Source organism: Furipterus horrens, unplaced genomic scaffold (assembly GCF_987537825.1).
Source record: "Furipterus horrens unplaced genomic scaffold, mFurHor1.1.pri manual_scaffold_13, whole genome shotgun sequence".
Classification (NCBI taxonomy): Eukaryota; Metazoa; Chordata; class Mammalia; order Chiroptera; family Furipteridae; genus Furipterus; species Furipterus horrens.
This window is the reverse complement of record NW_028327183.1, coordinates 30,864,180-30,886,837: the sequence shown is the minus strand read 5'-3', so window position 1 is coordinate 30,886,837 and position 22,658 is coordinate 30,864,180. Positions and strand designations below refer to the sequence as shown.

The following is a 22,658-nucleotide window of genomic DNA, read 5'->3' as shown; positions in this document are numbered from 1 at the left end:
CCCAGGCGCATGTGCAATCATGTTTGGCCAAGTGTCTAGGCACCCTGTGGTCCAGTCCAGTTGGTACACGACGTTACCTACCACACAGTGCCTGCACAGAGACCCCAGACCCTACGCCTGGCAGTCAGGGCTTTACGTGAGTTGGTTGCCCATTAATTCAGTCAGCTTTCACCGAACAAGTACGTGTGCAAAGGCAGAGGAAAACTGAAGTGAAGGACATTTTCCAAAAGGTTTACTGCAGCTGGTCCTCTCTCTAGTGAGATTTCAGGTTGGCACTGGGTTTCCTTCTCTCCAGTCGTCTTCAGTGAATACGGTTGCCTTGCTTTTGAAATCAGGTGGGGAAGTGCGATGTTTTTAAAAAAAGAGAGAAGACCCAACTTAATTCTTAATGTACAGTCCCATGACATTGTGGGCTCTGCCGCCACCTCTTAAGGACTCCCGTGCCCCCTCAGCTGTGTAAACGGACGCGAGGCTCGTCATTTCACAAAGGCGCTCAGCTCAGTCCATGTCTTGCAAGACAGCAGTTCCCTGTCATTGGAGCTGCTCACACTGAGGCTGGGTTTCCAAAGGACTCCGTTGTCTGTTTTACTATGCTTTTCAAAGACGTTTTCATTCTTAGAATTCTTTAGGAAGTTTTGTAGGTAAGCTTTGCTGAATTCCTTGTGTGCAAGGCTGTTACAAGCCTTTGTAATTTCTTCATAGTCCTGTCTTCCCCCTCCTGCCCTGTCCCCTGATGCACTGTCAAGTGAAGACTGGCTGGCTCTAAAATGAAGACCCGCTTTGTCTCTTCCTGTAGTGCTCCACCGATACAGACACATCTCGGGGTTGTGGCAGCCGGATATCGGGCCCTGTGGAGGACTGCTGAATGTGGTGGTGAGTCCGAGAGCCTCGCGTGTGAATTCTTTTCTTTTCTTTTCTTTTCTTTTCTTTTCTTTTCTCTTCATGTGTGGTTTCTTGTGAAGTCAGGACTGCTGCCCCATGTGGATGGAACTTAGTGCCTTTTCTACCCGAGGGGCAAGTCAGCTGCTTGCTATATGTCATTGGAGCAATCACAAGGAACCTCTCATCAGTTATTTTTCGCGGCCCTAGGTGGTTCTCTGTAGAGCAGCTTCTCCCCCACCGTGAGGTGTGCATGTGCCCTGAACAGGGCCTCCTGAACAGAAATCCTAGGGCCAGGCATGTGCGGTTAATACTTTGCCAACTCCGGGCAGGCGCCTGGGCCCAGGTGTTGCTGTAGCTGATGTCCCAGTGGAAACAGTCGGGTGCCCCGGGGAGCGCTGGTGTTCTGCCCCTGCTTCCCTTCTCGCTGGCTCAGGCCAGAAGCCCGGTCCGGGAGACCGGCTGCTCGCCATGTAACAGTGGTGGGTCTGCCTCTCAGCGGCCCCGGACAGCCTCAGTGTGGCTCTTCCGAGCGTGGTCCAGACGGGCCACCTGGGGACTCTGGTTGCTCACCGAGTGGGGTTTGCACGGGGATAAGTATGGCTTTATATTCTTTGGTGGGAGCGTTCGTTAAGAAACACACTTTACATATGTTACGTTTGATATCACTGGGCAAAAGCCTTGCTATTAAAGCATTTTCTCAGGGACAACCCAACAGCTCCCAGCGTGGGCGTATGTTTTTCTTTTTAGTCGTGGGGTGGGTGGGGGGTGGGGGTGAGAATTGTTTTTCATACTGGCAGTGAGTCATAAAAATGAATAAAAAGAAGCTTCTCAAAGCAGGGGAAATGGATGCCATGACTGAATAACAGCAACTGGCTCTCGTCTCAGACAGGCAGCCACAGGAGTGAGTAAGTTCTCTCCTCCCGTGGCTAGAGCTAGAAGCTGTAGATCTGGGCTCTTCCTGGGCAGGCAGGAGCGACTACGGGGTCCTCCCGACCGGGCTGTCCGTGTCCCTGCACTGAGAATGTGGGTGCATTTGTGCTGAGCGTGTGTGTGGGGACTGCGTGTCCTTTGATCTGAGTTCTGTCCCTTTCTATCTGTCACTGGTTCAAACACACAAGAATAGCGGGAATGGTAGCATGAACTGCCAATGCCTGCCACCGGGATTCAGCAGTTACTGGTAGTGCGCCAAGTTTGTGGCCTCTGTCTCTGCCCCTTGCCGTTCTGTTCTTAGGAGGTTTCAAGCAAATCCCAGGCCTGTGTTGCTTCATGTGTTCATCCTTCAATGTGGATCTCTACAAATGTGGGTATTTCCCTACATATGCACCACGTTCTTATCACATCTTGCAAAAGTAGCGGTAATTCCTTGACATTACCTGAGACCCTGTGCATATGTAAGGTTCCCCGATAGTCTCAAAACTGCCTTTGACAGCGGGTTCGTTCCAATCGGGACCCAAAGCAGGCCCGCACGCTGTAGTTGTGTGTTTTGCTCGTGATGTCCTGTTGAAATCAGCACCCCGTTTTTTTCTCAGGTCAGTTGCCCTATTTATTGGGCATCACTTAGGAGATTATTCCGCTTCTTCCTCGTGTCGTTTAGCTGCCTCCCCTTTCTAAAAGGCTTTCTTGGATTCAGGTCTAACTGCTTTTTTTGCATTTAAAGAGTTCATTTTTCAGCTGTATTGAGATATAATTGACAAAAATGTAAGATTTCTAAGGCACACTGCATGGTCCCACCATCTAGCTACCGGTAGTTAACGTATCCATCATCTCACGTTGAAGTTGTCTTCTCAGTAAATTTCAGTGATCAAATACACTGTTATTAAGTATAGTCTCATTGACTTTTAGAAATATTTATTTATTTTTAGAGAGAAGGGAAGGGAGGGAGAAGGAGAGGGAGAGAAACATCAATGTGTGGTTGCCTTTCACACGCTCCCACCTGAGGACCTGTCCCCCAACCCAGGCCTATGCCCTGACTGCGAATGGAACCGGTGACCCTTTGGTTTGCAGTCGGGCACTCAATCCACTGAGCCACAGTAGCCAGGGCTCACGTTGTTTTTCATTAGATAACGACTCTGTCATGAACAAGCACTTGATGGGCAGGGCCATGCTTGTCCCATTGTGATAGATCAGGGGTATCTTGATGTGTGTTGGCCCTGAGGTGCTCCGTGGGCCTGGAGCATGCAGACGTGGGTGGTCACTGTGAAGAGCTGCGGGTGAGGAACCTCTGCCTTGGTGCCTCAGGTAACCCTCCTGTGGACGTGCGCCCTTGTCCTTCCTACAGGTGGGACGGCTCGTTCATTATCGGTTGGATGTACCTGCCTCCCCATGGCCCTGATGTGGATGACCCCATGCGATTCAAGCCCTGGTTTAGAATTCACCTGACGGAGAAGAAATCGACCCACGGCGGAGTGCATGTATGGCCACAGCGGGCCGCACAACGGCCACATCCAGGTGAGTGTGTGCTCGGGCTCCCTTAGGTACGGCAGCCGTGTGCGGGCAAGGGGCCAGGCCTCCTCTCTCTTCCCGGTCTTGGTGCCAGCGAGTTTGCCATGGTGTCTGTAGCTACAAGCCCGTGTCCGTACAGAGCAGGAGAAATGGGAGGAAACAGGGCTCTACCCCCACTACTTCTGTGTGTTGTTTAGGCTGTGGTGCTGTATGTCACTCCCCAAAGAGTCACTAGTTGGACCTCTCCACTGGTTCTGCATCCAATTAAAAGCATTTGTTCTTTCCAACCACACCATTCCTCACTGTTGTTTTTTCAATACCCCTGAGACTACTAAATGATAGCCCCTTTTTCCTGCTCTAAGAATCGCCTTGGACAAGTGCTTGTTATCATTGTAGCGCAGTGTTTCTTCAGATTGTAATCATCGGTTTTATATTATGCCACATATTATACTTCAAAAGCCATATTGAAGGAAAGAGTTTTTTTTCTAAAATAATTGTTGTCACAAAATAATTTTAATGCAGTAAACTTTTTGCTAAATGGTGTCAAAGGACACGGCTTACAAAAGAAGGGGGTATTTACTACATGTCGTGAAATTTTCAGCCCATGAATAATGCTCTTATAGACATTTTCCATCAACTGCATTTCTGAGCAAAATAACATGGCATTTCTCCTACAAACTTTAACAGTGACGCATGGCGCTCAAAGGGTTAAGCCTCATTGGAATCAGAGAAGGTGTGAGGGTGCTGTGCACCTGTGGGTGGGGTGAGCATGGCTCGGGAACATGGGGTGCCCCTGCTCCCTACGGATGTGGCATCCTAGGTCAGCCACACGGCCTGGGCCCCGCGGTGGGGCGGGGAGGTGCGGGCTCTGCACCGCTGCAGCCCCGTGCGGCTCTGCCACGCTCTCCCGTCACCCTCCCCGCAGCAACGGCCTGACCTGCCGCCGCATCTACCTCCCGCCCAGCCACCCGGAGGACCTCATCAGGCCGGGCCTCTTCAAAGGCACCTACGGCAGCCACGGCCTGGAGAGTGTCGTGCTCAGCTTCCATGGGAAGCATGCCAGGGCCACGAAGATCACGGTAAGTCCTCGGGCCACCGGGCGGGTTCAGCCCTGCGCGGATTTGTCAGGCGGGCCTTGGAGTTGCACGACTTGGGCGGCAGGCACCCTGGCTCCTTGGTAGGGCCCAGACCACAGCACCGCTTCCCCAGGATGTGTTTGGGAATCCAGGTCCTCAGGCCTGACCCAGACGCACCCAAGCTGGGTCTCAGGAGATTGTAAGCAGTTCGTCTTTCCCACACAGAGAAAACACTGATGCCCTTGCTCCACCCTGCGGATTCTCACGTAATGGGTAGCGGGCTGGGTACGGCTTCCGCAGGCTCCCCGGGTGACCCCAAGGGCTGTGACATTGGAGATCCCTGCGGTGGCGCCAGGAAATGTCCCCCTCCAAAGTCCCCCTCTGGAAATGTCCTTTATCCTGGCTCCTTTCCTTCCCTGTCTCACTTCCGCCCTCCCTTACCAGCCCGCCTGGATTACTCCCACTAAAACCCTGGTCCTCGGCCCTTGCCTCAGGCTCTGGGATGAGGAACCATCGATAAGATAAGGCACGCTGACTGGGTCTTGAGGGTGAGGGAATGTTCCGAGGGGCAGGGCCATCTGAGCTGAGACTTGAAGATGAGTCTCATTTTCCACCAGTGAAGGGTGAGAACAGAATGTCTGGGCAGAGGCACACCGTGTGGAGGCCGCCAGGTGACAGTGCGGGGTGTGCAAGCCACGTAGGAGACTCATGCTTGGGAGGGGACGGCGATAGAAGATGGAGCTGGGGCGAGACAGTGGGGGGTTTTTAGAAGATCACAAGTGCGTCACACTTGTGTTTGGGAAAAGGCATTATGGCCGAATCGATGGCCTGGGATGCAAGGTGCGAGTGGACAAGGGAGACCCCCTCAGAGGCTACGGCAGACAACGTGGCAGGGGAGGTGCTGTGGAGAACGTGGCGCTTGGGCCTCAGTGGCGGCAGTGGTGATTTTGTTCCAGGTATGGGGGAGGGTTTGGTCCCATCGTTCAGAAATCGGTCCAGATGTGCTCCAGGGCAGTGACAGCCACCTGTCCTTAATGCAGTGGCAGCTTTGCTGCAGTGACCCCACCCATCAGGGTGCTGTGTAGTTTATGAGACCTGAGCCCCAGCATTCCCTGCCTGTGTGTGTTTTCTTGAAGCTGGCGCGAGGAGCCACAAGAGGGCGCTGTCTGCAAGCCTTTGGTCTGGCACTTCCTCAGAGGCCAGGACTGGAAGCTGCTGCTCCATGGCCCAGCTTGGCCTCGACTTTACCTGCTGTCTGCTGTGGCTGCGGACTGCTGTCTCCAGGTAACGCCCTGACCTCTGAGACCTTCTGGGCAGAATGTGTTCCAAACAGTTGTGAAGGGGTTTTGGGAAAGTTGTTCCCGTGATCCGTGGCACCTCGGTCTCCAGTCTGGTAGCACAAAGCAACATCTACCCCCCTCTTCTCTTTTTTCCTGCTACTCTCTTTATCCCTTCTCTGTGCCTTACTATTTACTGAGCGAGTACCGTGTAATACAGCTCCATCCGGGAAAACTTTCTACAGTGGCATATTCTAGATCAGTACCTTTCAGTAGAGGAGCCAAAAGGCACATGTGGCTATTGAGCACATGAAATGTGGTCACTGCACTTGAGGTTCTGAATTTTGATATTTGTACCCTTGATTTTAACTGTGAACGGCCATGTGCGTGCCCTGGCTGAGAGGCTCAGTTGCTTAGAGTGGCGTTCCTGTGTGCCTAAGTTGTGGGTCCGATCCCCCATCAGGGCGCATCCAAGAAGCAGCCGGTGAATACATAAATAGGTGGAACAACGATCCACGTTGATATCACTCATTCTCTCCCCAAGGTTAATAAAAAGAAAACTTTATTTTAATGAAATAAACAGATACCCAGCCGTGTGCGCTGAGCCGCTAACACACCGGGCAGCGAAACCACAGCCCTGTGGCTGCTGCTCTTGACCCGCCCTCCCTGCTGGCTCACATGACAGCACCATGGGACCCAAGCGAGGCCTCAGGACCCTGGTCACAGTAGTAGCTCGAGACATGCTCATCAGCTTCTTGCCTTTGAAGGCTTTTTAGTGTGAGCGCGCGGACAATGGCTTCCGTGTCTGCCTCATCTTCAGCTTGAGCTCTCAGTAGGTGCCAGGTACCCTGCAGGCTCACAAGTGCTCCCCAGGTGGGGTGGCCACTCATGCGAGTGCAGGGTGGAGACCCAGGCCCCAGGAGTGTGGCAACCTGTCCGCCTCCCTTCCCACAGAGCCAGGCCAGCTCCCAGGGAGCACAGTGAGCTCGAGGCCACTCCCTGCAGGCCTTGCCTCTCCTCTGGGAAACAACGTGTCTGGTTTCCTGAGAAGAGGAGGCTGTCTGGTGGCTGTTCAGGGACCGGAGACAAGACATCATTGGAGGAAAACCATCCTTTGGAAAGATCATGCTGGAGAACGTGAGCCGAGCTGCTGCCGCGGGTGAAAGCAGCCTCAGTGAATGAACCGCGAATGTGACTGAGAAGCACCCGGAGGAATGCCTGCTGCACCGAGCCGGAGACTCTGCTGTGAGAGAATGTCAAAGAGACCGTCCAATGCACCGAGGACTGCGTGAGCCACCTCACCGAGAAGTGGTAGTGGCGTGGCGCCCCTTAGGGGATGTTGGGAGAAGGCCGGTGAAATGAGATAGGCTCCCAAGAGGCCGCCCACTTCTCAGATGGGAAGAATCCCAGCTCTGCCCAGCAGAGGGTCGGTGCATTCTGAACCAAGGCCAGGGATGGGCAGTGCTGGCCCAGAGGGGCTGGTTCCCGTGGTTTCTCCCCAGCCTGGGGTCTGAGACACCAACCTGGTGCCGAGGACAGTGTGCTCGAAGGATGTCCCAGTCAGGCCAGCGCAGGCCAGGGGCAGGCGGCCTTCCTGCTCTCCAGGCTGTCGCCTTCCTGCCACAGCAGCGGAAAGTTTGAAGACAAGAGAAAGAGAGTGGAGCCGGGAGTGGGGAGCGGCCCTGCCACACCAGGAGTGCGTTTCATGCCCTGTTTCATAAAGAACTCTATTCCGCAAAGCTATCGTTTAGAATGGAAGGGCAGGGGAAGTGCTTTTGGGACAAGGTAAAGCTAAAGGAGTTCCGGCACATGCCTGGCTGTGTGCCTGGTGGGTGTGCTTCAGACGTGTGGCAGGGTGACGGAGAGGGATGGGGTCGACGATCATGGGCGGTGCAGTTAAATGTGTCGGGTTTCCTCCAGGGTCCACAGATGATTCCGTCTGCACCCGTGGGGACACAGCCCTCCCTCCGTTCACACCTACCTTAGCCTTCGGGGTCTGAGAAAGGAGGGCACGGTCTCGCCGCCACACCCAGAGCTGGGGATCGAAGGCCTGGATCTGGAAAGACAAAGAGTCCCTGAAAAGGTGAGGGCTCTCCAGGTGGACCCACGACCCTCCCCTTGTCCGCCCCTTCCCCCCACCCCCGTCTCTCTCACCCCCCCAGTCCCAGCTGTGAGGCCCAGGACCCTTTCCCTCCGCAGCCCGGCACCGCCCTCCACCAGAGCCCCGCCGCCCACCTACCTCTTCACACTCCTCCTTGGTGACCCATGCCCTGTAGCCCATGGAGCGGAAGAATTCAAACCGCTGCTTCTGGAACATGGGACGCCAGGCGCGGTTGTTGTTCCCGTAGAGGAAGAAAATGATGGCCTCTTTAGGGGCGCAGCGGTCCTCTTCCATGTCAATGGCGAGGTAGCTGAGGAAAGCCATCAGGGTGTCAGCTGAGAGCAGACGGAGAGGGGCCCTGCCTGCAGTCAGCTTCCCAGAGAGGACGCAGGCAGGACGGCCTTCACACAGGACCCGCAGGAGCCCCATGCAGGGTCGCAGAGCGCCTCCCAGGCACAAGAAGCCCCTGCTGAGCAGGCAGCTGAAGGGCCCCTCTCCTACCTTGACGATGCAGATACAGTGAACTGAGTGGGGAAGCCCACCCCCTTCGTTGACCCTGCCGTGCGCGCGCACACCCGTCTCCCTGTCGTGTGAGCCCCTGGACAGCTCCTGCGGGCAGGAGCCGACTGGCCCATCTCAGTCCTCACGGTTTCCTACCAAGTGACTGAGGCAGGACTGGGTTCCTTGGCGCATTCCCTCAGGGGCCCTTCTGAATGCTCCCATCCTCACACTCCCTGGCCCTGGAGGTGCACTTTGTAAGGTTTCATAGGACGAATGACCGAACGCTTTGTGTCCTCGTCAAGTGCAAAACTGATGCCCTCAGAGACTCAATGTCATACAGATTGTGCGACATGAAGAGGAGGGTGCCGAGTGTTTTAAGAACCCGTTGATATATATGTGCTTTTTGTTTGTTTGTTTATTTAAATTAGCAATGCTTTTCCTTGGCTACCGGGGTGCAGAAGTGAGGAGGTCCGAAGGTTTTGGCGTTTGAGTTAGTTTCAGAGGAGATTGTGTCTTTCAGTTACATGCGTGTAAAAGTACCGCGACAGAAAGCACAATATACAGTCAGGGAAGGGTGTTGGGAAGAGCAGCGAAACGAAGAGGGGAGTGTCCGGGTGGTCACCGGGTTTGATGGAGGGTGCAGAGAGAGCTGATTTCACAGCGAGAACTCTGGCCTCGGTTGAGAACAACATGAGCCAGTGGACTTGTTGGGTGGGGGGGTGGGGAAGTGGTTAGAGCTGTGTTTCGAAGTCCATTCAGGGAGATTGGTAAGAAAGAGCCCTGGGTCTTACTGTTTGTTCTCCTCCCCCGAGGAGATGTGCATTGATTCAGAGAGAGGGAGAGACATTGACGTGAGCGAGAAACCCGGATCGGTCGCCTCCTTCAGGAGCCCTGACCGCGACCGAACCCGCAACACTTCGGTGGACCGCACGGCACTCGAAACAGCCGAACAGGCCGGCCCGGGACCCGGGGCGAGTATTCACAATCGATCTGTGGTATGTGACGGGGGCCTGCACTGAGGAGAAGGACCGTGACATGTGGTGTCGTCGAGAGGTGTGGCGGGATGTGGGGGAGAAGACTTAGGAACGGTTCGTCTCAAGCCTGTTTACTCAGGGGAAGGGTGGTGTGAAATGTTTGTGAGGACCTGATGTTTTCTTGTGGTTTCTTCAGTCTTGTAACGGACATTGGTGTTGTTGGGTCTTCCTAAGAACAGTGTAAGACACGCTGTAGTCCAGTCCTATCAAGTTCATCCCCAGTGTACACGGTAGAAATGGGGTGGAAAGCAGGTGAGAGGTCGGAGACCCGCTCGTGTCCCCGCGCTCCCCAGAGGATGAAAGTGACTGATGGGGTTCAGCACGGTACTCACAGGGCCAGGAAGAAGTGGATGCGCCGGTACTGCCAGGAGAACAGGACGGCACGGCTCAAATAGGCCAGGACCATTGAGAGCAGGTACTGGTGGGAAGAGGAGGAAGACACACACGAGGACTCACATTGTGAAAGAGGAAGAAGAGCGGGACAAGGGAAAGGCTGATGCTCCCGGCATGGCAGGCGCCTAGGGTCTCAGAGATGCTCTGTGTTTGGGCCGGCCGGCATCGGGAGGGTCTCTGAGAAGCTGCAGCGAGGGGGAGTCCCCAAGAGCTGAGAGAAGAGGGACAAGCCTTGGGCTCAGGTCCCAGAAGAGCCGGGGCAGAGGCAGGGTTGCCGTCCGCACTGCGAGACACGCCTAGGTCCCCGAAGGCAGGTTGGGGGGGGGACTGCGGGCTCAGGAAACTGCCGCCTGATCCGAGGGTCGATGGTAGAGCAGGAACCCCTCTCACCTTATCTGAGATTCTCAGCTGCGCGTCCCACTCAAGGAAACGTTTGATGACAGGGTCCTCTGTGAAGAGAGGGCAAGTGTGAGCCTGATGACAGCAACGGAGTTTCCGTGGGAGCGTACCGGGCTCAAGAGGGGAAGCGTGCCGCTCTGGGGGAAGGTTGAGGAGCGGGGCGAAGGGTGAGGCTGCCAGGAAGAGGGATAGAGGAGATCGTTCCCTGGGAAAGGAGGCAGGTGTGTCACCACCCTCACCCACCCAGTCCCGGGGGACCGAGCGACACGTAGGGTGGCAGCAGCTTATCTGCGTGACTGAGATCTTAGCGACTCAGTGCTGCTCCCCCATCACGCATGAATGCAGCCCTGCTCATTCATGCCAGAGCCATTCCGTCCTTTGTCTTGTTGACAGTCACATCAAGGCGTGAAGTTGGCCTCCTTCTCTCCCCTTACACACGTGAAGGTATTTAGATTCAAAAGGCCAGTGAGAGCTCAGAAGTCTCCGAGGGTGCAATACTCACAGGCCACGTGATTCCCAGTGCAAACCCTCCTCAAGTCTAGCCTAATCTAAGGGTCCCCACTGAGACTCGATAGGGAGCCCACCTAGGAAGGAGAGCCCACCAACCAGCAGGGAGTTCTTTTCTGTTGGAAAAGTATAGTTGTTCAAAGTTGTGACTTAAGAGTAGGCTAGGAGGGGGCTCTCCAGGGTATCTGCTTACTGAGAAGCCTGGCAAAGGCCTCCTGGTGTTCTCTCTGGACCGTTGTACCGCGCTTCCTTTTCAGGGTCATTTTGAGACCGTCCCGGTCCTCCACGAGCCAGGTGTTGTTAGGCGTGGGGACGGTCTCCTCCTGTGCCTCCCGCCTCTCTGCTCGCCCCCTCTTCCGCTTTGCTGCGGTTGTCCGAGCAGCGGTGGTGGATTCCACACAGGCGCCTGAGTTAAGAACCCAGGGTACGTTATAAGGCTTTTGCCTTTGAAATTCAGCTATTGGTCACCAAAACCCGACCTCGTTTCCACCCCACCTCTCCCCCCGTCCCTAGAAACCAACCCCTCCATTCTTTCTTGTCTCATAGGCTACCGGCCTTCTCCCCTGCCATCTTTTCATCTTCCTCCTTTGGTGAATCCAATACTCCGCCCCTCCACCGCCCCCCATGTTCACCTTGCCGTTATTCTTCTGTGTCCTCAAAGGTCTTCCTCGTTTGAGAGGATTTCTCCCATTGAAGGGGGACAAAAGGACCGTCCTTGTTTCTTCCCTTCCCTTCTCTCATCTTTGAATCTCATCTCCTATCCCTCCTTGCTTGCCTCCCAGGCTGTCCTTTCATGGGGATCTCCTGGTCCCCAGCTCCTGTCATCTCCTGTAATCCGGTGGTGCTCTGAATCTCTCCTTTCTTTCACACACAGCCTGCTCAGGGCCCCCTTCCTCCTTAATGTCAACCGTGCCAAATCCCGCCGCCCCCCGTTTCCTCACCTGATTGTCCTGCGTTCCCCCGAGTAACTCTGAGCTCCATCGGGCTCCCTGAGGTGCTCGGCTCTGGGCCAAGGTGGTCACAGTTGGCACTTGAGTCAGTGTCAGCCATGGCTCCTTGTTCTCCTTCCGTAAATGTGGGCGATCACAGAAGTAGTTGCCCACCTGGGCTGCCTAGCGCCACGGAATGGATCCTCCCAATCAGGAGGTTCGGAAGCCTCTGATGTCATCGGTTATTCCCACCCGGCCACCAGTTTGAAAGACTCAAACACACATATGTACTTGCCATACATAGAATCCATGTAAGTGCCACGCATGCACTTACTTCTCCTGACGGTCAGGGTAAACAGTGTCTCCTGCTGCTGACCCTACAAGCTCAGACCAGCCTCCAGAGCTGTCCTCCAGTGTCAGCATCGCTCTTTACCTCGTCCCCAGCCAGTGCGCTGTTGTCTCCATTCTGAGCCTGAACTGGGTTGGCAGGTCTTCTCTCCCATTTCCATTTCAGAGTGTTGCCTGGCGGGAGAGGGAGGTAAAGCAGAAATACTAAGACCTTTCAAGAGCAGGGTAAAAGTGTAAAAAAGTTCCTGGGTCCGTGGCCCTGCCAAGTGACAATTTAGTTTCAAACGGCGAATTTGGTGCGCTGACCTGCGTGGCTCGTTGCACTGAGCATTGATCCTGCAAGCGACAGTTTCACCCGTGTGATTCCCGGTCAGGGCACCTGCCTGGGTCGCAGGCTGGTCCCCGTCTGGGGCCCTGTGCAAGCGGTCTTTGCCTCTCTCACACATCGGTTTCTCTCCCTGTCTTCCTCTCTTTCTCTCTTCCCAGCTCTTCCCTTGTACAATATTGAATGAGTTGATCTTATTAAAATAATCAGTTGAGCGCGGTACAGGCACTTTGGAAAACGACAAGCACAGCACCAGCAAGCACAGGTTTTGGCGACGCTCGATGTCTCAGGAAACGATGTTCAGGATTTGGAAGCAGGGGAAACGCATCCTCAACCCTCAGGCAGCTTTCATTCCAAGAGACGTTGTGAGAACCTAAAATCCTAGAAAGCCGCACATGCGCTCACATGCTTCAGACGGTGTCTGCGATTTGAGGGAGTCCATGAAGCACCCAAAGCCTGCCCCTCAAGTCCAGGGAAGGAACTCTCGTCCACATATCCACGTTTTCAGCCTGTGTTTCACTCTTGAGTCAGACATTTCACTACCGCTCAGGTACCCTATGAATGAAATGTCACCCACACAGGAAGACTTAAGTGGAAAGGTCTCCAGTTGAAGACAGAACAGAATGTTCCCTGTGCAGGTGGGGAGGGCAGATGCAGAAAAGGTACCGACCAACCCGTTACGCCGCAGGGTCAGCGGATGCTGTTTCTGAACCACCTGCCAGCCTCACAGCTCTCCTGTTTTCCTGGGCACGGAACCCTTTACTTCCTTTTGTTTATCCTCCCTCCCTCCCTCCCTTGCTTTCTTATTGTGGTGAAATAACATACTCAGTTTACCGTTTTAACCACAACAGAGGTTAAATTCGCGGGTATCGAACGCATGCACCTTGTGCTACAGTCACCGCCGTCCGTCCGCAGAACTTTGTCGTCTTCCCAAACTGAGACTCTGCACCCAACAAAGATGAACTTTTATCCGTCTCCCCCTGGTCCTGGTAGCCAGCCACCCTTGCGCCTCCTGTCCGTAGGAGCTTGACTACTGTAGGGAACCCGTATCGGTGGAATCCTATAGTGTCTGTACATTTATTTCAGGCTTATTTTGTCAGCGTAAGGTTTCAAGGTTCATGCATGTTGTTGCATGCGCCAGAATTTCCTTCTTTTTATAGGATGGATGATATCGATTATAGAAACCGTATCTTGTTGCTGCATCCATGGGCTGATGGACACTCGGGTTGTTTCCACCCTTGGGCCGTGAGTCGTGCTTCTGATCCATCATTTGAACACTTGGATGAGACAGTCAGGATGTACCCGAAGTTGTATTTTTTATTTGTTCACGTCCATGTTTCTAATCTGCTTGTACCAACCCTGAGTGAAGTCCCATCAGTTCTTCCAGAAAACGGTATGGCAGCTCCTCAACATTCTATGACGTAGCAATTCCAGGTCTGGGAATTTCTTGGAAGGAAATGAAAGGAGAACTTGGAAGAGCTATGTGCACCTCCCGGTTTGTTGCAGCATTATTCAGCAGAGCCGAGGTGTGGAAAGAACCTGGGTCCGTCAGTGGATGAGCGGGTACAGAAGACGTGAGATGTCCTTTTCAAGTGGCACGTTACTCAAGTAGGAGAAGGAACGGAATGCAGCCATCTGGGACAGTGGGGATAGAGGCCTCGAGGGGGTTACGTGAAGTGAAAGAAACCAGACAGAGGAAGCAAATTCTCTGCCTTCTAGCAGTTTGTTTCCTTTTCGTTCTGATTTCTTTGCTGTGTTGCTTAGCAAATGTTTCTTTTTCCAGAGCGTGGTTTTTGTGAAAAGTTGTAGAAGCTGGAGATCATTGGTCTGTCTTGTCAAGACATCTTTGCAAAGCCTAAATTAATATGATCCATGATTAACTTTGTTCTAAGTCCAGACAGCATGAGCATCAACGATGGATAATGAAGTAATTTGTCCCCAAATTCAGTGTAATTTTTAGACACCTTAATCTTAATGTTATGATTGATGTTTTAAAGCCAGCACTGGTAGTTACAGTGCCCAAACTGGGTGGGTGGCTCTCTTCTCGCTTTTCTAGGCGTGTCTGTACCCTTACTTTTCATCCCGTCAGAGGATATTAGGTATCCACTTCTTTAGATGTGAGAAACTTGTCTGCCCTAAGAAGAAGCTCTGGGGTGCTTGCAGGGGTCCGTTCTTTTGGTTTCTGGGCCGACAGCCTGACTGGATGCGCGGATGGCGGATAGGAAGTGAGAAATGCATCCGTGAGCCTCCCGCTGAGGCCCTCAGCTAACGGGGCTGCCTGTGGGCCCGCTCCCCACTCCAGCCCAGCATCCGGCTCCAGCCCTGTGGTGGTCTTTCCTTCAGTTTTCTCTCCATGTGTTGCCCCTCTCCCAGCCTCCCAGTCCCCCAGCCCGCCATTTCTGTCCTTTGCTCTGTTACTTTGTAGAGTCGTGAGCAACGCTCCGTGAGTGCACCAAGTGTCCCGAGCCCCAAATGCCTCCCCAGCCAGCCTTTCCTCTGTGCCCCTTTGGAGGGGGCTGCGAAGGCTCCTGTTAAGGCTGATGTCGCCCAGGAGCAGCGGGGTCACAGGGAGCAGCCTGCTCACTCACCCCCTTGTTGGGTGTGGCGTGCATCATTAGCACCCAGGACTGGGGATGAAAGAACAGAGTAAGAAAGTCGTGGCGACCCCGTTCTCTTGGGCCCGAAGTTGACCTGTTCACCTCTCTGAAAAGGACCATCGTTCCCCTTAAGCCCGTCTCGGAAGATTGTGGTTATTACTTGCTTTAGCGCTTCCTACCCTGTTGTCAATTGAAAGCGGAGCAGGTGATGTCCTCTTACCAAGTACCTCCCCCAGGAACTGAGGGCCGCGCTCCTCCATGGAAACATGTGTGGTTGGGGACGGAGAAGTAGGCAGGCAGGGCGGTGGGGCTTCGCTGTGGGCCAGGCTGGTGACTGGGCGCTGAAGCACTCCGGCTTTCTTCCCGGTCTGGGGGCTAGTTGGTGCCTTTATGTATTCAGTCATTTCCGTGGGTCTGTTCCTCTGAGACTCCCCTTGTGAGGTGCCCCTCCTTCACGTGGCTGCGCCACCAGCACAGGTAGAGCGTGGCGTTCCTGCAGAGCAGCTGACTGTGTGGGGAGATACGTTCAGTCCCTATAGCTGGGCCGATTTCATTGTCTTGTTGCCTCCGCATCGCACCAGAGACTCTCCACGCTGTGATCACATGGCCATTTTGGAGTGCTGTATTGGCTAGTGTTTCTGGGTTGGGATTTGGTGACATTTGGGGCGATTTCCTGTCAAACGACTGTAAGTTCTTCATGGGCCTTCCACGTCCATGCGCCATTCTGGGTGGCTCAGCTGTGCGCTCCAAGCTCTTGCCCCCTCCTGTCTGCCTCAGGGAACCTCAGGCTGTTGTCGGGACCCGTCTGCCCTGCCACATTTCCTCTGCAGTTCTTCCAGCTCCTAGCATCCCCTCCCCCTGCTCCTGTGGTCCTTGGGCTTCACCCTTGCCCTCAGAATGATTCTCATGCTGGCTGCTGCCTCCGGCGCGGCTGTCCCCCCTGACTGCGGGTCCCACCGCAAGGCCGATCTGCTCAGGATCTTCCGATCCTCCTGCCTTGTGCACGTCCAGACTTTAGTTTCTTGTCTTGCCCCTGCTTCACATCTCACCAACCCAGGAGACGTGTGTCCCTCCAGAGGAAGTGTGTTGGGGAGGCCCGAGTGGTCATCTCTCCTGGAAATGTAACCCTTGCTGTCCTCTCGTCTCATGGGCGAGAACAACGCTTCTGTGATTCCTCTAAAGCCCAGAATTTCAGGGGCAGGAAGCTGGTGCTCCGCCGGTGCCCTCCCCGCCTTTATCCTGTGGGAGCCCGCGTGGTCCTGGCTGTACCCTCAGTTCCTCTGTTATTTGTCCATAGCTCAGTGTGTTAAATCTCTTTAGAGTTAGAACCAAGCTCGCTACACCAGTCCCTGTGTACACACACTCAAGAAAAGTTGTGTGACTCTTAGGGACGACCAGCTGGCTTTTATGAGTAATATGACCAGTTCTTCTCTTTGATAACTGCTTTTTGAGTGTTGTGAGGCTATTTGATGATGTCATCTTAGAGCAGCATGGAGATGGTTGTCATCCGTGGCCGGTGTGGCTCAATGGATTGAACATCGGCCTGCAAACTGAAGGGTCGCCAGTGCGATTCCCAGCCAGAGCACATGCGTGTGTTGCAGGCCAGGTCCCCAGTTGGGGGCATGTGAGAGGCAACCAATCAATGTTTCTCTCTCACATCCCTGTCTCCCTCCTTCCCCTCCCTCTGAAAGTAAATAAATAAAATCTTCAAAAAGGCAAAAAGAGTGCGAGCACTCCAAATAGCATCGTAGAGGGAGGCAGGTGCTCACGTGTCCCAGGCATTACAGGCTGTGACCCCCAGAGGACAGCATACGTGGTCAATAAGGCCCCTGCAGAGCACGTCTTGGCTGTGAGTGTAGGGGGTCGGGCAGGTAGCTGGTGTTTGTGCACGCAGACCCAGGGAAAAGCCGTGAGATAGGAAAATCTACCTCTGTAAGGGAGAGCAGGGAGCAGACTGAAGCAGAGGCTGGCCAAACTTACATATGAGGTACGTCTGGGGCAGCTGAAGAATGAAATGGATCCCCACACCACTTGGCAAGCACCAAAGAATGACATAGGAAAGAGGGGTGAAAGTCACAGGTACTAGTACATGAGTGCAGCCAGGTATAGGTAATTACATGTTTGGCCCGGGTGGGACAAGCACCTGTTCTGGGAACCAGTACACAGCAGGAGACTATGGAGGATGCCGATTTAAATCTAAATGAAGATCATTTCTGATCAACCAGTCTCTGAGAGGTGTTTGCAGAAATGAGCCTCCATTCTGGCTCAGGTCCAACCTGTGGGACAGACACAGTCACGTCAAAGAACAATCTTCTCCGTAGGTGGGTAGGGACTTCTGGGGAGCAGGAACTGGTGTGGTCAGGGGTAGGTCAGGATGTGAGCAACAGACTGGGGACAAGGGCCATGACGAGGTGAACACACACACGTGCGTGCGGGGATGTGGGCAGACAAAGGAGGCTATCTGGAGGTTTCTTTTGACTGGTTATTCTTGACCCCTTGAAAACGGTTGGGAAATTCAGAGAATAATTTATATTATCTTCATTTGGTATCCTAAAGTGTTTAATCTGCCCCCAACGAAAGCAGGTTTCACAATGCAGGAGCATATTTTTGTGAGTTTGCTTTTGAAGGCAACTCACCCTTATTCCCTGGCATAGGTGGGAGCGTGAGCCAGCCTTGATTCAGAAGCGAAGGGTCTGAGTTAGGAGCTGGCAGACATCCTCCATACTCAACAGCAGAACGAGCACAAGCAGAGGAAAACACTAGGCATACATTATACAAGCTGGATATCTTAGTCGGGGCACAAGGGTTCCCAAAAGAGCCACTCTAAATGCCCACAGGCTGCGCCCTCTGCTGTGAGCTCCATGGATCCATGACAGGGACAGGAAGAGAGTGTCCCAAGATTGCCCTCCCTCATGAGTTTCTGGTGTGAATCTGTTGATTAAAATGAAGATCTAGCACATTTTCTTCCCAGCCAGGCCTCTCATTTTTGACAAGTGCTTGCCTCCCAAGGTACCAGGGATTGAGTGCGATGGCAGAGAGGGAAAGGGTGTTGAGTCATATGAAAACTATTTATACCATCGTGAAAGTGGAACCATCCTTAGCCCTTTCCCTGCTGTGTCTGTTCAGGTGTAAACCCTCGCGTGAGGTCAGGACGTTTCGTGAAAATTCCTCCCGGTTACGAGCACATGAGGTACAGAGATGCGTACACCTGCCGTATGTACCTCCTGCTGCTTTGGCTTTGGCAGGGCAGCATGGTGAGAAGCTGCATGGGGAGGGACCTCTGACTCACGGCACGCGGACGCTTTGGTCCTAAGAGCCAGCTGCCCTTGGCTTGTGCTGTCTTTTCACCTTTCCGCTCTGTTCCCTGTGGGGTGGCCGTAACCAGCGTCGTACCTGAGCGGTGGGCTGGGCCGGGCCAGGTTTCTGCAGCATCTTTTGTGTTTTGGGGTAGTACCAGCACGATCGCTCTGATGCATACCTTAGCACCTATTATTTATTAAGGCCGAGCGGAGAGAGCAGGGTCGAAGCCCTAAAGCCCTTGTATTCCAAAAGGTAGTGTAAGTGGTTTGTCCTAGGCTTCAGTAGTCACTTGCGTTTAGACAGCATATGTGAATCTGAAGAAATTGCGTACCTGTACCCACATGCACGTGAGACAAAACGCCGTAGAAAGAGTTAATTATTTAGAACCGGATTCCTCTTGATGGACATTACTTGGGCTCTGGAACTTTTCCTAAGCCATATTCCATGGTGATTAAGGCTATCTCCAGTTTTTATTAGGTTGAGCTGAGATGCAGAGTGTGAATTTCAGTTGTCAAGAAAGATGTTAAAAATATCTGCTTGCAGGGACCCGCTGCTGCTTATTACCTCAGCCCCGCTGAGTGGGCCCCGTGTCGGCATCGCCTGTGTGGACGAGACCCACTTCTGAGTCTTATAAGGGCACGGTTTCTAATAAAACCTACTCGGAACACAAGGAATAGAGTCATCTGTGGCGTTTCTCCTAAGCCCTGCCAGGCTCTGGACGTGCGGCTGACGAGCTCGCTTGTCCCATTTTACTTACAGCGGGGAACCCCCCAGGAGTCAGTGTGGAGACGCCAGGACTGGTGGGCGTGCTGGGGGCAGTGTCTGAGCGCTGTGCACAGCCCACAGTGCTTGTGTCGTCGGGCCCAGAGCTGAGCTGCCTGAGTGAAGACCAGTGGCGAGGGGGCTCGTCAGGAGTGTGTATAAGCGGTCAGGAGGAGCCGGGCCACAAGGGGGTGAGGTGGGCCAAATCTGAAGGCATGAATTGTGTTCTCCTCCAAAACCTGTTGGAAGCAGCCTCTCTAGAACATTCTGTCTTAGACGGCCCCGCTCTCGCTCTGCTTGGCAGTCAGTGAGCCACGGTGCCTTCTCCAGGCCCGTGGCAGAGAATATGACGTAGCACTTCTTAATGAGAGTTGTCGATCAATCGCCATGGCTGTGCTGACGGGAACAGCCTGGCACGGGCTTTTAAATGCAGTGGACAAGCACTTAGAGGGTCATTATGTCATACATTTGCCACGGGATTCTTCTAGAACAACAGTGTCTCTGGAACTGATAGCCAAGACCGAGAATGGAATTGTGACCCACGTGTGGGAGGGAGGCTCGGGGGCTGGGAGCTAGGAAGTGCCTGGAGTTGTGTTGGGCGTGTGTTGTGGTCGGACGTTTTCTGTAGCTTGTAAGAATGTATCGTGAGTCCAGACTTTTCACCACGCCTTCCAGGGCCTCTGGACTTTAGCCACGTGTTATGATGTCCCCCAGCTGCTGATAGCCAACAGCTTAGAAGGCACCGTTCTAACTGGAGATTGCTGTCCTCTCTAAGCTTTGGGTGTAGTTATAAAAATGGAGTAGTCATTGTGTTGTAGGAAATTAGGAAGATCCAGAAAACATAATGAAAATACGATGTGGGTAAGCATTGGCTGCATTTCTCTGTGGACATATTTAAACTGAGTGGTCTCTTGCCTCCATGAGTATGAGGAAAAAATATATAATGTGTGAAAAGAGAGCCATGGCTGGCACGGCTCAGTGGATTGAGCGCTGGCCTGTGGACCAGAGGGTGGCCCGTTCAATTTCCAGTGAGGGCACAGGCCTGGGTTGCGAGGCAGGTCCCCATCGGGCGTGCATGAGAGGCAAGCACAGATGGATGTTTCTCTCCCTCTCTTTCTCCCTCCCTTCCCCTCTCTCTAAAAATAAATAAATAAAGTATTTGAGGGGAAAAAACAGTCATTTCAATCCTAATTTCAAACCTCTCTACGCCCCAGTATCCCAGTGCTCCTAAAATGTTCTGATGCAGTGCAGCTTCGAATTTCTTCTCTGTTGTTACCCAGACGTTCCAGAGAAGCGCTGTGACGATTGGTTTGCGAGGTGCCTGGGACCTTGCACTGTTTCCTCCTCCTCCGTTCGCTCCGTCCCTGGAGCTACTGAGGGCCCGTGTCCCCCTGGTCTTCTAGAAGCCTCTAGGCCGTGTTCTGCTGGACCAGAAAGGATCCACAGTCTTGACCGAGTGCACGACGCTGTCCTAGAGAGAAGCAAGTCAGCATCACCTGAGGCTGCAGATTGGGACTGTCAGGAGCTTTGTGGCCTCAGATTAGTGGCTTTTGCAGTATCACTTGTGTTTCTTTTTCTCCATATCAGGCCATGTGTTATCTTACTAATCTGTGTGTGTAAGAAGGTGGAAGCATCATGGGGCGATGTGCTGTCCTTATGACATACCTACCACGTGTCCCTGTGTGCAAATTGATGGTGACTGTTGAAGTGCATTTTGAACTTGAAAATAACGACCTGTAGGGCTCTGGCTTTGAGGTTCTAACCTAGAATCCTGGCAGTGCTCCAAATTGCTCTAGTAGATAGAAGGAGTTTGGTATACAGTGAGGCTGGACAGGCCACTTTCAGCCAGTGTGCACCTCAAGGCTGTCAGGCAGGAGGAGGAAATCCCCCCTCATTCACAGGAGGGTTATTATCTTGTTGTAGTTAGAGAAGCCATGTCTCAGCTCTTGCAGCCAGGCAGGAGGGGTTCCCTCTTACTGGTGGGAGATCAGCCTTGCACTCAGGTCTCCACCTGACTGGACGAGGCCCACCCCAGTGGGGAGAGCGGTCGGCTTTACTCAGTCCGCCGGTATAAGTGTTAACCTCAGCCAGAAGCACCTTCCCAGGCGCATGTGCAATCATGTTTGGCCAAGTGTCTAGGCACCCTGTGGTCCAGTCCAGTTGGTACACGACGTTACCTACCACACAGTGCCTGCACAGAGACCCCAGACCCTACGCCTGGCAGTCAGGGCTTTACGTGAGTTGGTTGCCCATTAATTCAGTCAGCTTTCACCGAACAAGTACGTGTGCAAAGGCAGAGGAAAACTGAAGTGAAGGACATTTTCCAAAAGGTTTACTGCAGCTGGTCCTCTCTCTAGTGAGATTTCAGGTTGGCACTGGGTTTCCTTCTCTCCAGTCGTCTTCAGTGAATACGGTTGCCTTGCTTTTGAAATCAGGTGGGGAAGTGCGATGTTTTTAAAAAAAGAGAGAAGACCCAACTTAATTCTTAATGTACAGTCCCATGACATTGTGGGCTCTGCCGCCACCTCTTAAGGACTCCCGTGCCCCCTCAGCTGTGTAAACGGACGCGAGGCTCGTCATTTCACAAAGGCGCTCAGCTCAGTCCATGTCTTGCAAGACAGCAGTTCCCTGTCATTGGAGCTGCTCACACTGAGGCTGGGTTTCCAAAGGACTCCGTTGTCTGTTTTACTATGCTTTTCAAAGACGTTTTCATTCTTAGAATTCTTTAGGAAGTTTTGTAGGTAAGCTTTGCTGAATTCCTTGTGTGCAAGGCTGTTACAAGCCTTTGTAATTTCTTCATAGTCCTGTCTTCCCCCTCCTGCCCTGTCCCCTGATGCACTGTCAAGTGAAGACTGGCTGGCTCTAAAATGAAGACCCGCTTTGTCTCTTCCTGTAGTGCTCCACCGATACAGACACATCTCGGGGTTGTGGCAGCCGGATATCGGGCCCTGTGGAGGACTGCTGAATGTGGTGGTGAGTCCGAGAGCCTCGCGTGTGAATTCTTTTCTTTTCTTTTCTTTTCTTTTCTTTTCTTTTCTCTTCATGTGTGGTTTCTTGTGAAGTCAGGACTGCTGCCCCATGTGGATGGAACTTAGTGCCTTTTCTACCCGAGGGGCAAGTCAGCTGCTTGCTATATGTCATTGGAGCAATCACAAGGAACCTCTCATCAGTTATTTTTCGCGGCCCTAGGTGGTTCTCTGTAGAGCAGCTTCTCCCCCACCGTGAGGTGTGCATGTGCCCTGAACAGGGCCTCCTGAACAGAAATCCTAGGGCCAGGCATGTGCGGTTAATACTTTGCCAACTCCGGGCAGGCGCCTGGGCCCAGGTGTTGCTGTAGCTGATGTCCCAGTGGAAACAGTCGGGTGCCCCGGGGAGCGCTGGTGTTCTGCCCCTGCTTCCCTTCTCGCTGGCTCAGGCCAGAAGCCCGGTCCGGGAGACCGGCTGCTCGCCATGTAACAGTGGTGGGTCTGCCTCTCAGCGGCCCCGGACAGCCTCAGTGTGGCTCTTCCGAGCGTGGTCCAGACGGGCCACCTGGGGACTCTGGTTGCTCACCGAGTGGGGTTTGCACGGGGATAAGTATGGCTTTATATTCTTTGGTGGGAGCGTTCGTTAAGAAACACACTTTACATATGTTACGTTTGATATCACTGGGCAAAAGCCTTGCTATTAAAGCATTTTCTCAGGGACAACCCAACAGCTCCCAGCGTGGGCGTATGTTTTTCTTTTTAGTCGTGGGGTGGGTGGGGGGTGGGGGTGAGAATTGTTTTTCATACTGGCAGTGAGTC

The 22,658-nt window shown here is 53.4% G+C and overlaps 1 protein-coding gene across 1 annotated transcript; it reads right to left on the bottom strand.

The window, feature by feature from the left end:
- Window positions 1-6,975: 6,975 nt before the first annotated feature.
- On the bottom strand, window positions 6,976-11,662 carry LOC149994371 (speedy protein E4-like). Its single transcript, XM_090259057.1, has 7 exons — window positions 11,554-11,662; window positions 10,806-11,018; window positions 10,097-10,155; window positions 9,646-9,731; window positions 7,917-8,088; window positions 7,659-7,733; window positions 6,976-7,005 (listed from the first exon to the last, which is right to left on the bottom strand). Exons 1-7 carry the CDS (start codon window positions 11,660-11,662, stop codon window positions 6,976-6,978), a joined length of 744 nt encoding a protein of 247 aa, XP_090115183.1.
- Between the last annotated feature and the right edge of the window lie 10,996 nt (window positions 11,663-22,658).

Coding starts and splice junctions, on each gene's coding strand:
- LOC149994371 (XM_090259057.1), bottom strand. CDS start 11,662: ATGGCTGACACTGACTCAAGTGCCAACTGTGACCACCTTGGCCCAGAG. Junction 8,089..9,645: donor ATCCACTTCTTCCTGGCCCT/GTGAGTACCGTG, acceptor GGCTTTCCTCAG/CTACCTCGCCATTGACATGG. Junction 7,734..7,916: donor CCAAGGAGGAGTGTGAAGAG/GTAGGTGGGCGG, acceptor TTGTCTTTCCAG/ATCCAGGCCTTCGATCCCCA.